This window comes from Ostrea edulis, chromosome 5 (genome assembly GCF_947568905.1).
Source record: "Ostrea edulis chromosome 5, xbOstEdul1.1, whole genome shotgun sequence".
NCBI lineage: Eukaryota > Metazoa > Mollusca > Bivalvia > Ostreida > Ostreidae > Ostrea > Ostrea edulis.
This window is the reverse complement of record NC_079168.1, coordinates 55,831,579-55,848,833: the sequence shown is the minus strand read 5'-3', so window position 1 is coordinate 55,848,833 and position 17,255 is coordinate 55,831,579. Positions and strand designations below refer to the sequence as shown.

At 35.2% G+C, this 17,255-nt stretch overlaps 1 protein-coding gene across 1 annotated transcript in view; it reads right to left on the bottom strand.

The window, feature by feature from the left end:
- Positions 1 to 2,338: 2,338 nt before the first annotated feature.
- Positions 2,339 to 17,255, bottom strand: part of LOC125650331 (uncharacterized) — a 76,587-nt gene continuing 61,670 nt past the window's right edge. Inside the window, 5 exon segments of the mRNA XM_056164859.1 lie at positions 2,339 to 5,843; positions 8,835 to 9,061; positions 10,564 to 10,650; positions 15,648 to 15,911; positions 16,374 to 16,462. Of these exon segments, the coding sequence (XP_056020834.1) occupies positions 5,708 to 5,843; positions 8,835 to 9,061; positions 10,564 to 10,650; positions 15,648 to 15,911; positions 16,374 to 16,462 (803 nt within the window). The 3' untranslated portion in view covers positions 2,339 to 5,707.

The window sequence follows — 17,255 nt, the reverse complement described above, 5'->3', positions numbered from 1 at the left end:
TTTTTTCTTCTCACGTAGAAGTTTTTGAATAAATTCTGCTTCATATGAATATAAAAACAGGTCAGCTAACAAAGGAGCACAATTCATGCCCATGGGAATTCCAACAGACTGTTGGAAGACCTGATCACCAAAGACCACGAAGATATTGTCAATGAGGAACTCTAGCATATTTTTTATTTCAACTTCAGAGTACTTGTGCGTGGAATCAGAGTGGTGTTTAACAAAGTAAGTTTTTGAATGACTGATCACTAGATATGAATATTTCCGTTTTTGTTGAAGAAGCAACTGTCTATGATGTCAAAAAGTCTAGTTTTAATTTATCGTGAGGAATGGTCGTGTATAGTGTTGAAAAATCATAGGTTTTAATGCTATTGATTTGGGAAAAATTCTGTGATTTCAAGTTTACTAAAAGTTCTTTAGAATTTTTTAGAATCCACATTTGATTAACACCACTTCTGGCATATGTAGTCGCACAGTAAGTTTGAAGTTTCTCCTTCACAGCTGTTAACATTTTCATGAGGAGCAAAGATAGGGGCTTGGTAGAGCACTTGCTGGATCCAGCAATGTATCTTTGTTTGTAAGGGTTTTTATGTAGTTTAGGAATCCAGTATAGGTACGGTAACTCATATTTATTCGACCCATTGACTGGAATATTAAATGTGTCTAAAACTGAAGCATGGTTTTGAAGAATTTCGTCTTTTGAAAGGGGAGTTGGAGTACAAGTATGATTACCAAAAGTGGAATTAATGCCAAGTTCGTTTAAAATACAGTTGTAATAATGAGCCTTACTAACAAAGACAATGTTGTTACTAGCTTTGTCAGCTGGAACCAAAACATATTCCTCATGTAACCTATCTAATTCTTTTATCACTTCTGGTTTACTAAACACAGAAGGATAGATGGCATGAACCTTGTTTACCTATTAACACAGAATTATGAGTGCTGTATCTCACTTGTTACTCAACAACTTATATTCAATTTTTGGTTGACCATTAGAAATGCTTTAGTTAAGCATTGTAAACAATAAAAATGGAGAAATAAAATTTGAAAATTTTCAGCTCAAATTGTGTCCATTTCCCTTTAAAGATTTCATAAATTTTTGAAGTTTTGAAACACCCACACCAAAGGACCTCCCCACTTTAATATATATATATATATAACATCATATTGCTTCACAGCATCCTTAATGCAATCACTAGCATTTCTTCCCAGGTGCTTGACATTTACATTGAAAATTGTATACCTACACTGAAATGTGATTTTCATATATATCTGAAGTTTTCATTTAATTATGAATATTTGTTTAAATTTTTAATGTGGTTTTCAATATATATATGCGATGTTCATGGAACATTCTGTAAACGTGATATTTGTATAATGTGATTTTTATGCCCCCTCCCCCCTCAAAGAAGAGGGGCATATTGCTTTGCACCTGTCGGTTGGTCAATAGACCACAGGTTGTCCACTCTATATCTTGAGAACCATTCACTTGATTGTAATATTTCATATGTGGGTTGGTTACGAGTAGAAGAGGACCCCTATTGTTTTTCAGGGTCAAAAGGTAAATCTACTCTGGACATAGAAGACATTGTCCACTCAATATCTTGATAACCCTCTGCTTGACAGACATCAAACTTGGTACATCCTAAGGAGTAAATGACCCCTATTAATTTTGAGGTCACATGGTCAAACTGGAAATAGGAAAATACTGAGGACTCGATGTATAGAGAACCCTTTGCTTGATAGACATCAAACTTGGTACACTGGTACATCTTCAGGAGAAGTTGACCCCTATTGATTTTGAGCTCACATGGTCAAGTGTTAAATTGGTCACATGGTCAAACCACTCTTGACATGGGAAGATATTGTCTGCTCAATATTTTGAATTGGTGATACTACCATCAATTAAATGATGCATGTGTATAACCCTTTTCAGTTTTGCACCATGGGGGGCATATATGTTTCACAAACATCTCTTGTTCAACATACATGTATGTTTATATACAGTGTACATGTAAATCCATGTTCATGCAAGTGCCATTCGGTTCTTCTCTTCTGTTACTGGTAAAAATACCTTTATTATTTTTATGCACTTTTAGATCTAAAATACCACACAAACACGAATATACATATATATATATATGTGTCCCTAATATAGTTTGGACCCCCCCACCTCCCATCTAGAAATAAATTGTGGGTGGACAGCCCATAAAAATTTCTAGATCCACATGTGAATCGCAGTGTACATGCACTGTTGCAGGTGTCCCAGCACATGGTAAAAATTCACATCATTTTAACTTCGAACATATTCAGCCTCGTATAACTAATAAGAACTTAATGAATTTAATCAGCCTTGTAAGTTTAATGTGGAAATTTTTTTTACAATAGGTAATTGAATCTTTTCAACATGTGAAATACAATGTAATCAAGTCCCAAAAGATGTGTGAAAAAAATAACAAAAATACTCTTTTTAAAATGTATTCAATACATTTATACATAATATATATATATATAATTTGTAATATTAACATGATGTGTTCTCCCACTACGGGCACTCCAATAAAAACATGACATGGAAAGAAACAATACTGAGAGGAGTTCTATAGAAGCCCTAGGTTACGATTATAATAGTTGCCACTTGTCACATGAGGATGAATTTAATGCATGAAGCAAGCAGTAACTTTTTACATATTCACATATAATTAAGTCACATACAAAATTTGCAGTTCAAAATGCCATGGCATACAAGTAAATTTTTTTTAAAAATTAAGATAAAATAGACAGCACAGACAGATGTACATACTCTAAAAACACAGAATTTACAAGCTCAGTCTGACAATATGTAAATTTCATTTTTCAACATATGCTTTCCAATACCTGAAAGTGATGAGATAACGAAAACTTGCAATAATCAACGTGACCCCACCCCCCAACCCCCAAGGAGTAGGTAGCAGTGCCATTTGAAATACCAGTTTTGGGACAGTATCATAATCTGCACTATAAATCCTCTTGTGATGAGAATATGATAAAACACATTACTCATTCTGAACAGTCAAACAATGCCTACTTATCTTTATTCCAGCTATCACTAATAAACAAAATCTAATTTTAACAAATTGAGCATTGAGGAAGTTACAAAACAGTAACTTGCATGTATAATATATAAATCACACACATATACAGCACTAATAATATCTCTCCATATATACAGAAATTTTCTGATTAAATGGACACAACCACACACATTGAATATTCAGAAGTAACCGGCTCTTCAGAAGTTGAAAGGTAAATTCTTTTGTAATTCCTTTCATGTTGGCCTACACATAAATACTGATCCAAATGCATTTCCTTTAACAATTTTTTTCAAATTCATAAAAGAACTTTCTAATGGAAATGTTCCTAGGACCTCATTAATAGAAAAACACAGGCATCGAGCTTGTGGCCAGCATACCCTAAACCAAATGTATGTAAAGAGACACAGTATGGCCACAAGTTTGGTGTCCGAGAGAAAAAGGTACAAGAATTAAGGTTTTAATGGAGAAAAACATTTTAAGAAAAAATAAATTTGTCAGATTTATACGATATATATAGCACTATTAACAAGAATTTCAAGAACACTCAATAAAATAAAACAAAACCAAGTGTTATTCTGGTATTTACATGTTTGATATATCATTGATAAACTAATTGTTGTTTAAATTTTCTCCTTGATATAATTATGGAGAATATCTGAACTGTTGTATCATCTGTTATTCCATGGTAATAAAGCACAATATAAGTCATAACTGGACCAAAAATTTACAGGATGACATCCCATGTTTTAATTCAAAAACAGATTGAACAGCTGGCAAGCACATCTTTCACACTAGTGAAAACAAAGTAATTTACAAATGGTCAACAATTACTGATATTGCACAAATAAACATTTAACTGATTGTTAACACATTTGGTTTGGTTTCCAAAGGAACAGGTATTAAATTAACTTGTACAAAGTTAATGTTCTTTTATACCAATGCACTGGACTGGAATTTCAGATTAGTGAAAAAAAAATTCATGGGGGGGGGGGGGGGGGGGAGAGGAGAGGAGGAGGCCTTGAAAAAATTCACTTAAGTTTCAATACAAAACATATACCCCCACCCCCAATTGTATGCTCAGAATTTACCTAATTTTTTCTTTTAAAAAATATCTTCCTTTGATGAAAATTAAACATTAATCTCCACTTCAATGAAACTTCCTTTTAAAGTGTCAAAATATAGTAACAGTCTATAGAATATGTTAAATGAGACAATAAAACAACATTAACATAATATGAAAGCACATTTCACATAATATGGCAAATATGAAATAACATACAATATACATGAAAAACAACCTAATATACATTATAATACACACATTACAAACATGAAAAAAAACCCACCAGCACTATCCTTTGACATCCAATGAAAGCAAACTGAAACTCGTTTTCAAACACACATCCAAGTTATTTTGTGTGTGTACGTAATGTAGAATAGCTCAAGGAACTGCATGGCAGGTTTGCTGATTAAGTAATGAGACCAAAGAAAAATCAGTCCTGCAACCTTTTCGTTAACACATCACCCCCTACCTAGATAGAAATGAATGCAGAACTGAGCAAAAATTTAGAAGTTTTGACTTGCCGAAATAAACTGTTATTACTGTACATTCTCATGGGGTTAAACTTTAGTAGTGTGAGAAGTTTTGAAGAGTTGTTATTCCTTGTGGTACATCACTTTCTCTCGTTCATGGAGGAATTGAATGTCCATACCACAAAATCAACAAATATCCACCCCCCTTAAAAAAATTAACGATTTTACAGTACATTCAGAAGAGTTGAACTCAAGTTCAACAAGCACTAACATGTCACCTACATCTTTTTTTTATTGACATATCAGTCAAACTTGCCCATAGAAAACTCATATATATGAAAACAATTAAAGTCACAGCTCACAATACATGTTCTTATGGAATGACAACAACACATAGACGACCAGCTGAGGTCCCAATCACATAAACAAAATCACAGACAAGCATTGGACCCTTTCTATCTTCCATAAAGAATCTGCCATCTCAAACCCGACTACTTGCTCTGAATCTATATCACCGGAGATATCCTGACGAAAAGTGCACTGCATTGGTTTTCAGGAAGAGAATTCTACAGTGTTCCATCTTTAAGTAGTTTTAGTTGTTGATAGACATGTATATTATCTCCAATGTTAAAGTATTTTAAAAGAAATTGATGGACGTAAAAAATGAAATTACAATGTAACTTACAGAAAAAAAATAATGATCACTATTAATAAATTGACTGTAAGCTCAAAATACACAATTCCAATGTCCTTTTAGGATATTACTGAGAAGTTTTAATTTTAGAGCACAGTCAAACGTACCAAAACTTGCTATAGCTTCAAACTCTAAGTCAAGGTTTATCAATGCAGACACTCCAACACTTAGAAACACAGGAGAATTCACATGCACCCGTAATCTTTGAGATTCAACACTTCACCGTGACTCCCTGTTTCCTCTCATTTACCCTGTTTCTTTCTTTTCTTGTGGTCCAACTTCATAAAATAAATGATGTCTTTCTTCTTCCTCATTAACAAAGAAGCTGCCTTAATTTGTAGTCGTAGACTGCCCAGAAATTTGTAAGTCACTTTCTGATAAAGCACCAGGAACTTTCCAGGGGAGCTCACCGATATGGTGACCCCTGTATTGAATTTAAGGATATGTCTACATTGTTATTCTGTTTCATTTTGTTTTTTTCATTTTCAGCCATCCTATGGCTCTTCATATGAGCACTCCTACTTTTCACTTTTGCAAACACTCTGAAAAAATAAAAATAAAACAACTGAGTAATCCTGTTTTATATCTACAAAGCAAAACTCAGGAAAATACAGTAGTTCAACCTCAAAGGTTTTAAAATTCCATCTTGTTTGGTTGTATCCTAGTTTTCACTCAAGAATCCATTCAGTTTTAAATATATACCAAATCACAGGTCAGTTTTCACAATACAAAACAAGAGGTACTGTGAGCAATGCTCACTAAGAATACACCCCGCTTACCCCAATCTCCCAAAGGGTGTTGTTAATAGGTATAAATTACCTCTTCCCCGAGTGTAAAAATATGGTATGCCTTTGTAGAAGAAAATGGAAGATATAGTCCAAACACAAATCCATGGTATAAACCTATAATTTTGACCTTGAGATCAAAGGTCAAGGTCATGAATGTACATGACACATAGTCTCATGGTGATACACCCATGTCTTATGGTATGACTATGTCAAAACCCTATAATCAATTTTGACCTTGAGGTCAAAGTTCAAGGTCATATAGAGATCATGAAGTACCCGACACATCGTCTCATGGTGATACACTCATGTGTCAAATATGGTATGCCTATGTCAAAGAACAAAGAAGTCATGGCCCGGACACAAATCCATTGTAAAAACCTTTAATTTTGACCTTGAGGTCAAGGTCATATGGAGGTCATGAAGGTACCTGACACATCATCTCATGGTGATACACTTATGTGTCAAATATGGTATGCCTATGTCAAAGAACAAAGAAGTTATGGCCTGGACACGAATCCATTGTAAAAAATATGTATAATGATGAACCATAATATTATCTTACTTTTTCATTTGGTTATATATTTAGTAAAGAAATAAGGAAATCCACCCTTCTTTAATTAAAACTACATATCCACTGAGAATAAGAAAAACAAGCATTATGGAAGTATTGCATAGCAATACATGTCCCCCAATTCTTTTGCATAATATTCTGCATCTAGTGTTCTTGAAATTTCTATTGTGTCACTTTCTGTATTCTCTTTAATTTTGACATTCAAAACAGATGTCTTTATCATCGCTTCAAACAACCCTTCAATCGTATCCTCAGCCTTGAGTTCTATTGCTGTATTAGGAACAACCTCATCGAGTCATCCTCCAGTAATTCTGTACAATGAAGCTTATAAAGATTGGCATTTTCGCTTCTAGCATCTTCACACTTTCTACCCACATTTCTGTTGGCATGTGATGTTCTAGACCTCTTGCGTGTTAATCTATTTTTGGACAATTGAGCTGATATCATTTTTATACGCCCGTCAAAGACGAGACGTATTGTGGTATAGCTTCGTCCATATGTCCGGACCTTGTAGGCAAAATGAACCGCAAGTTCCTGGATCTTACAGCTTAGTACATTTGATCACCAAGATGAGAGGAAGATGACTATTGTTTTTCAAGGTCAAAGTATCAGTTAATAGGAAAACCTTGTAGACAAAATACAGACCAAACTATTGGGGCTAGGACTGTCAAACTTGGTACACATACTCCTCATGCCAAGTGGAGGACACCTTTTGTTCTTCAAGGTCAAAGTCATAGTATCAGCTTAAAACTTAGTACATTTAATCACCATGATGAGAGAAAGATACCTATTGTTTTTTCAAGGTCAAAGTCATTGTATCATTTAATAGGGAAACCTTGTAGGCAGAATACAGACCAAACTATTGGGGCTAGGACCTTCAAACTTAGTGTACATACTCCTCATGCCAAGTGGAAGAAAACTTTTTTTTCAAGGTCAAAGTCATAGTATCATATAGTAGGAACTGTTAAACTAAGTACACATACACCTTATGCCAAGCACAGGATGCCTATTGTTTCTCAAGGTCAAAGTCGTAGTATCACTTAGTAGAAAAACCTTGTTTTCGTTACCGATATAGATATAGCCCTGAAATTTAGTCCAAAGGTTCCTCTCAGAGGAATATAAGTTCAGTTTGCATTTCAGCTGAGTTGGTGCACCATGACCAATTTTATGGGTAAAAGTAGGCCAAACAGTTTTCAAGATCCCCCTCCCCCCCATGAATACAGGTATTGCCCTTAAATTTTGTCACAACAACCCTCTCAAATACATAATCAGTTCATATTTCAAACTGAATGGTGCACCGTGACCTACTTTAGGGATAAAACTAGGTCAAATAGTTTTCTGGACTTTTTCTCATCAAGGATAGAATTACTGCACTGACATTAGACACAACCTCACTCAGAGAAATACATAATCAGTTCATATGTCAGATAGATTGGTGCACCATGACCTACTATAAGGCTTTTCTATTCGGAATGTGTATGATACCAATTCAGAGTGCATACAGGTCTCATGGGTGTATGTTGTAACGTTTGGTACTCTTGTTTAATACTTAAAAAATATCTTGGTTTCGATCTCTTGTAAGGAAGATGCATCAAATCAGACATAGTGGATTACACATTGGTATGCCTCAGACTATATGGATTTTGCAAAATAACAAGATGTGTTTGTGAAATACTGTCGTCCTCATGGCAGCAAAGTAATTCTGGTACCAAATGAAAGGTCTTGTTACAAGGACTACACGTGTGAAATATGAAAGCCCCAACACTAACCATGTAAAAGTTATGGCCAAGGTTCAAGTTTTTGTAGCCAAATCAAAAACTATATGTCTTTGAATCTCAAATCTAGGGGGGGCGGCGGCATAAAAAGGTCCAGAAGAACAGACTAACGGAGTTCTAACTAGTTATCTCCTTCAGTTCTGCTGGTAGTGGATTAATAATGCTTAGATGATTGATATCAGGAAGGCACAAGATCTTTCGTGAGATGTGTCCTGTCTTCTCCTGCATTGTACATCAACCTACCTTCCACCGAGTTTACAAGGAAACACTTCTCCTGCATTGTACATCAACCTACCTTCCACCAAGTTTACAAGGAAACACTTCTCCTGCATTGTACATCAACCTACCTTCCACCGAGTTTACAAGGAAACACTTCTCCTGCATTGTACATCAACCTACCTTCCACAGAGTTTACAAGGAAACACTTCTGGCTCATCCCCTACATTAGCAGGGGGAGGTTTTGTGGGTTTACTAGATTTAGTGGAAGATCGTCCTTGGCCCTTGGCCTCTTGAGACACTCCTCGTATTTCCTGTGATCCTCCACTTTCTGTTGCTGCAATCTTTGTTGATAAGCCTCCTCCATGGATTCGAATGTGACCATTCAGCCCTTGTTTTGAAGTAAAACTCTGTAAACAATAATTACATGCATTTGTACATTGTAAATTACATGTACATTTGAACATAATTTTTTCATGCCACTTTCCTGCCTATCCTTATTTTCATGGTTTGGTCCACAGTGAAAATAGAGAAAATTAAACTGCAGCAATAAGGCTGTACAAAGTTACTCTAAAATATACTAGAAAACTGACTTGGTTATGATGGATCCCACAGCGAACTTAATTCACAGACAAGTATTACATGTACCTCTGAAAGGGAATTCATTACTGTCGGTAATGACAGAGAGTTGCATTTCCACATTCAGTTGTAGAATCAACGACCTTTGTATAAACTATAAAAGCTCTACAAATTATATTTAAGCTTAGTGGGAAAGTCAGCTGTACCTCTGAGCACATGACCAACAAGATGTACTGTGAGCAATGCTCACTAAGAATACCCCCCGCTTACCCCAATCTCCCAAAGGGTGTTGTTAATAGGTATAAATAAACTTCAGTATTATGATCCAAAAGGTATCTAGGAACACAGCATCTCCATGCGATGAAAAAAGCCGTTAAAGAATTTATATATGGAAACTATATTGCTACTTCAATGTCCAGTGCGCGTGACCTTTGTTCTTTTGACCCCAAAATCGATAGGGAACATCTTCATCTCATGGGTAGTCCATATGTATGATATGGTGACTGTAGGTGGAAAGGATAACGCTTTAGAGCCCGGAAACCATATTGCTACTTCAATGTCCAGTGCGCTTGACCTTTTGACCCCAAAATCGATAGGGAACATCTTCATCCCATGGGTAGTACATATGTATGATATGGTGACTGTAGGTGGAAAGGATAACGCTTTAGAGCCCGGAAACCATATTGCTACTTCAATGTCCAGTGCGCTTGACCTTTGGACCCCAAAATCGATAGGGAACATCTTCATCCCATGGGTAGTCCATATGTATGATATGGTGACTGTAGGTGGAAAGGATAACGCTTTAGAGCCTGGAAACCATATTGCTAATTCAATGTCCAATGCGCTTGACCTTTGGACCCCAAAATCGATAGGGAACATCTTCATCCCATGGGTAGTCCATATATATGATATGGTGACGGTAGGTGGAAAGGATAATGCTTCAGAGCCTGGAAACCATTGCGTCTACAGACGGACAACCCGATTCCAGTATACCCCCCCCCACAACTTGTTGCGGGGGGGGGGGGGGGGAGATAAAAAGTCTTCTAGTTTCTTCCTTTAATTAATAATCAAATACCTTGCACAAAACCTTAAAAAAATTGTTTAACTGAAGTTATAATGTCACAGTGAAAATGATAATGGAAAGACAGACAGTTGTATGGATATACCAAGTGTTTCCTATAATGCAAGGCCCCAATAAGCATTAACATTGAGGGAGAGTGTCTGTTTAATACCGTTTTTATTCTAAAGAGGACTCATCAAATAAAATTTTTAGAGAAAAGATGGCAATTCTTTAGCCTACATTAAGAAGGCTAATCAAACTTTTGTTACTTACAGCAAAGCAGTCTGGGTAATCACAGGTATAGGTTGGTACAGGTGAGGCACTGACAGATGAGGAAACAGAGCGGACATCATCTTTATCCTACAAATACACAAGAACAGACAAAATATTTAGAAGTTACTGTCATTTGAACCTTAGGATTGCCAACACATTCATTCAGGACTGTGCTGTACTCTGAAAACATAATTGCACAATCATTCAGGTCATTTTATTTGCAGCATTGATCTGGAATTCAGTTTTGTTTAATTCTATATTTACACAAGAGCAATGCTCATGCCACATAATACGCTCATCCAATACATTCAGAAATGCAAATATAATAAAACAAGAGGTCCACAGGACTTAAAAGTCATCTGAGTATCATAGCCCATATATGGAGTCTCATATTTGCATTTAAGCCTCAATATGGAGCCCTTTGTGCACATGTTTATGATCTTTCAAAATATGCATACAATTCCTATCTATTTACAGAAGAAGGAAAAATGGAAGTTTGAAACATGTAATCATTTCTCACACTGTCAGGCATTAACAGTCATCTGAGTACTGATTAAAAGTATCACTAGTTCAAAGGGCTAAAAATCTAGAAAAAAAATCCTGTTCTGAATATCTAATCTAAATTCTAATATTCAGCAACAGTGTAAAATAAGATGTCTTCTTAAAACTTCAATGCCCTAAAAAGTGCATATACTGATGAAAATATAATACAGTCAAACCTCGTTATCTCTAACTCGATGGAACTGAGAAAAAACTTCCGAGATATCCGAGGATTTGAGATATTAAGGGTAAAATACTTATAGAATTAAGTGGTTGGGACTTCCGAATCACTTCGACATATCCATGGTACTGGAGCTATCGGTGTTTGAGATATCGAAGTTCAATTGTATATGCATTATCAGTGAACAATATCACTAATTTGGACCCACCCTAAGTCAAAACCATGGGGTTGCAAAATTCACCATTTTTTGTACATCCTTTTCTGCTTTTCCTAAATATGCATACTGTATCAGTAAACTTAAAGAAGTCCTTCAAATGATAACGACAATAATCACTATAATAATTTTGGGTCCACCATGAAACCAAACCCTTACCCCCTAGGATCATGAAATTTACAATTTTGGTAAAGGATTACCTACTTTGGCTCCACCATGAAACAAAACCATTACCCCCTAAGATTTACAATTTTGGTAAAGGATTACCTACTTTGGCTCCACCATGAAACAAAACCATTACCTGATAAGATTTACAATTTTGGTAAAGGATTACCTACTCCTTCTAAATATCCATTTAGTTTCAATTTAGTATCAATTACATTAGGGCTATTCCAGCAAAAAACGTATGGGGGGGAGGGACGGCAGCAGATATTTTTTTGGATGGGTGGGGGTGATTTGGGAAAATATATTTGTATGGGTGGTTGTCTTCCAGGTTAAATAAAAAACATGGGTGCCTGTGAATTTTGATAAAAATGAAAACGTATCACGCTACGTTTCTATTATTACAAAAGAAGAAGAAAAGCGGAGCCATTCTACATTAACTTAAAGGACACATGACACAAAAAATTATTTATCTGCAATCATTGTCTTTATAATCCTTAAGTCAGATTCTCACACTGAATCTGTTAAACACGCATCCGTTTCACAGCTAAAGCTGTAACACTGTACTGATAAGCAGCCTGACCTCAATATGCATATTCTAAACCCCAGAGATCGGAAACAGTCGGGGTGACGTCAGAGATGAGCTACAGCACAGAGATGCTATATGCTTCTACAGAAGAGATACTATAAATCTTTCTTATCACTGATCAAAGACAAACAGTTTCCCTAATATTACCAGTAATGGGTTAAATGCTGTCATAAACAAAGAACATGCACACTCATATTTCTTTGTTCATATAGTTTGTAAGGATGCCGTATTGAGCTGTTTATAATTGTTCAACCTCTTCAAAAGTGGACAAAAATGTGTCATTTTTTCGCTTCCCCAAAGATGCAGGTCTTCAAAAAGCATGGGTACATTACTGTCATAGAAGAGACCTTACATTAACCAAATACAGTAAAATATGTGAAACACTTTACGCCAGATCAGTATTCTCGTTATCCACCCCGGTTAGCTGAATTAGGTTATCCTAATGCTCGTGCTCAGTTAAAAGATGATGCTGTACCCGATGCTGAGTGGCCTACCCAAGGTATATATATATAGTTTTCTTTCAAAATATATATACTGTGACTTTCTCCCCCTTTGTATATGTGACCCTTTTCTATCAAAATATATACTATGAATTTTCCCCTATACATATAATATAATATATATTGTGACTTTTTTTCATACATCTATGATTTTTATACAAAATATATATTGTGACTTTTTTTCCTGTGACTTATTTTCCTGTGATTTTTCATCCGTGACTTTTTTTCCTACATTCATTTTATGGTAGGTTTCTTACATTATTTATATGTGACATACATTTTTATAGATAAGGGGTTCAGAATGCCATGATGTCGATTCATTAGACATATACGGAATTTTTGTTGATTTTTTTTTCAATATATACATGATATACATACTGGTACATATTTATATATGTTTAGCAATTTAGAGCTTGGGGGGGAAGGAGGATCAACAACCTAAATCTGCTGCAAATGTGAATATCAAAGTTTAAGTTTATTACAGGATTTCCAATAATATTTTACTGCAATTGAATTTGGTATATCTTAAATAAATCAGAGTTCTGATAAGTCTTCAGCCATTGTATTGAATACGTTACGGTGAGAATTTGCAAGAAGCTCACCTCTGACGTATATAACACACACGTGACTCTTATCTCATTAACTGTCGGCATTGCTCGCAGAACTGCTTTGGCTGGTGTTTACAGATTACTATTTCCAGCTGTGCCTTGTTATCAGATGCTTGTTTAACAGATTCAATGTGAGAATCTGACTTAAGGATTATAAAGACAATGATTAGAGACAAATAATTTTTTGTGTCATGTGTCCTTTAAGTACGGAAAAAAGATTGATAAATGGGCAGATAACTCAATGTTACCGTAAAACTTTCCCCTCCAAGGTGTTACCCAACGTATTGTACCTGTCCTAAACTACCACCTGTCTAATGCAACCAACGATCATGAGTTTTACAACCTTTTCGTGTAATTTCACCTTTATGAAACGACTGTACATTTTTTCGATTACAACGCGATTCCTACTTTCGATTTCAGTCGAGCATGACTATTCTGGGAATTATCACCCCTAACACTTTCGTTTTAAAATGTGCAGGTAACAGTTCTGCGGTGATCTTGTTTAATCGGCACTCTGAATCAATTATTATACCCAAGCTATCAATTTGTTAACGTGTAATTAACATGCAGCGTTGTGTGAGGTTAATTACCAAAACCAGAGTTGTTGTTTAATTAACAAAATCAAGGATCAGGGAATCACCGTTGTTTCCGAAGGTGTGAATTTCGACAGACTTTGAGATGTGCGGGGTAATTCGGATATGAAATCTCCCACCTGGTATACCATTACGTCTAACAGAGTGGAAAATTTGCCTGATTGCGATATAAATCGGGTAAATATTATGCTTGGGACTGAAATTTTAAATGGAATATTCGCGAGTTTCCCGTAGGCCTACGAGAGATTGTAGGGGGGAAAGTCAAAGGAAAAAAGTCACAATCTATATGCATACACTTTGTAATTTAGGGAAATATCTATGTCTAGCACTTAAGTTGCGAGAAAACCTAACTCTTTGAAAAGTTCTTCTCCGTTGCTTGCTTGAATTTGTACACCACTATACAATGCCATTTTATGTATACATATTGTAACTGATGTAATAAGACACTTGTCTTTTAAAAGCAATAAAGAGAGTAACAATATATGTGAATTTAAATTAAAAGTGGTATAATATATTCATATTTTATTTAGTTATATATCATTTAAAAAAACCAACTTCTTGTTATTTCAACTGTGCAATTAACAAGCACCCAGATCATGACATGAGTAAAAAGGACATGCACATCTAGTCCAGAAATGATATGACAATATCCCACATCATTAGTGAAACTGTTCGTTTATAATAAGCAAACAGAGCTTAGGTTTCTACAACTCGCATGTTTCCAGAGTATACAAAATTAATTGAATTTTTTCTTTCATTTTATATGCTGAGATCATCCTTTTTTTCTCCCTACCAAAATTGCATTGGAAACCAAAATATGTAATTTTTTCTGCAATGATTGCTACCTTCATCTCCCGATGAAACAACAAAGAAAGACATTTTATTGTTTATATTTTTTGCATTTTTAAAAATATAAACTAGAATTAAGTTCTAAAATATCATATGGTTGATTTGTTACGTTAAATGAAAGTATTGAATTGTATGGGTGGTGGTGGAAGGGGAGAATCTAATTGTATGGGTGGTGGTAGAAGAGGAAAATTTAATTGTATGGGTGGCTGTCTTAAAAATAAAGTGCCTTCCCTCCCCCCCATATTTTTTTTGCTGGAATAGCCCTTAAAGTAGATATTTACATCCTCAACGAATAAAGACAACTAGTATACAAGAGTCTTACAAATATATAAATCCATGACATTACGTCCCCACAAACCCATAAAAATTCAACAATCCACGAAAATTGGCCCCCACGAATTCAAATGATTCTACAGTATACACTATATATACATACATGTACCAAGTTCGGCCCCATCCTGGAGTCAGAACCTCTACCCCGGGGATCATGAAATTTACAATTTAGGTAGAGGTCTTCCTGCTCTATATCACTATGCATTTAGTTTTTCTTAAAGATATGCAGTTTTTTGAAAATTGGTCAATTTTTGCCCCATCCCTAAGGCTGTCCTGAAAATTATAATTTATGTCCCCTTTGTTCCAAAGATGCTTCATACCAAATTTGAAAAGAATTGGAATGGTGGTTATGAAGAAGTTGAAAATGTTCAATTGTTAACATGATTGACGACAGACGCAGACCAATTACGTCACCTAAGTAAACTCAGGTGACCTAAAAAATGTCTCAGCAAAACTGGCATGTCACCAAAGAAGCAGAAATACATATGATTTATTATCTTAAAAAATTCCCTCACAGTTTGATTGTCTATCTCCATGAACTCGCTGGATTCGGAGTCTGAGTCGCCTTGATCATTTTCCTCTTGTTTGGAAAAACTGTGATTTTCTGCTGCAGATGGTGTATTCTGAACTTGTGCTGCAGCTTGTTGGGATCTCAGATTGTACAAACGATCATGTTCCCGTTTCCGACGGATGATTCTCAATCTCTTGTGTTCATCTGGACAAACCTTTTTCCACAGGTAGTAGAAATGAAGACATTCTTTAGTTGTTTTTGTACCAATCTGAAAATAGTATATAAATCTAAAACACATTGTCTGAAATAACAAAGTTTATTATTTGACACCGATTAAACTATAAATGGATGGAAATGAATTATGTAATGTAAAAGTGGTGATTTACAGTGGTGATTTACACTGGGGGTTAAGTACATGATTTTCTATGTCCAACATTACATGTGGGGGAAAATATGCGGGAACTGTATAATATATATTATATCCAATATTCATAACTATATGTTGGGGAGGGGGAATTTACACGCTTATTACGTGACCCCATAATTAGTGTAAATTTCCCCCACGTGAAAATAACCACTTTGACAGTAAATTGCTGCTACTGCAGTAACCAGATAAGACTAATGTGCATTCATATGTAGTACCCTGTCCCTACATTACTGACAATCTTAAATAAAACTCAATAGAGATACAAAAACAAAACTTCTAAAAAGTTGATCTTCTTAATAATACCTCCTTTGATATTGCAAAGAAATCTTTATCACACTTCCACAATGCTTGCTGATATTTTTCTATTTCTTCTGAAGTCCACTGGTCAGTTTCTGAGAAAACAAGCAAAGTCATATACTTATTTAATTTTCCGCTTTAAAACAAATTAAACATCACCAAACCAACTCGGCTAAAAATGCAATGATGAAATAGTATGTAGCTTATTCTTACATTTGACATAAAAACCAGTAGAGGTCATCCTTACCGTACGACAGTTTCATTGCTAATCACACACAATATTAAGGGCAAACCATGTTCTCTATGTGTGAGCTAGTGACCTTGACTGTATGACATTAATACAATTGGGGTCACCCATTACAAAGTTGAACATACTTTACTTTTAAAGTTTCACCACTAAAGCTAAAATAACATTGTAAATATCACCCAGAAACCATTCTAAAATAACATTAAATGGTGACCTTGACTTTTCAATCTATAAATATTTCAGTTATAATACATCATGTCTTATTATTGAACTTTTACTAAAGCTCAACTGGTGTTTTGAGACATAGTAACGAAACTGAAGTTTACAAATGGATAAAGAAACTGACCAAAATTAATATACAATAAAACACGCTTATAATGAATTTACACTGAAGATGTATGTACAGCGATTTTCCTTCCATGCATTGGATGTGTATCTGACATTTATTTTAATAACATGGTCAAATTGTGTACTCATAACTTTCCCATTCCAAACAATAAACTAGTATTTCATTACACAAATTACAAGTTTTGGAAGGGACTATATATGACCCCTGAGTCGAGGCCTTTGCTGGTGGACTGTTAGTCCCCGAGGGTCTCTCAGCCCAGTAGCAAATTACTTCGTTAGGCCATCCTTAAAAA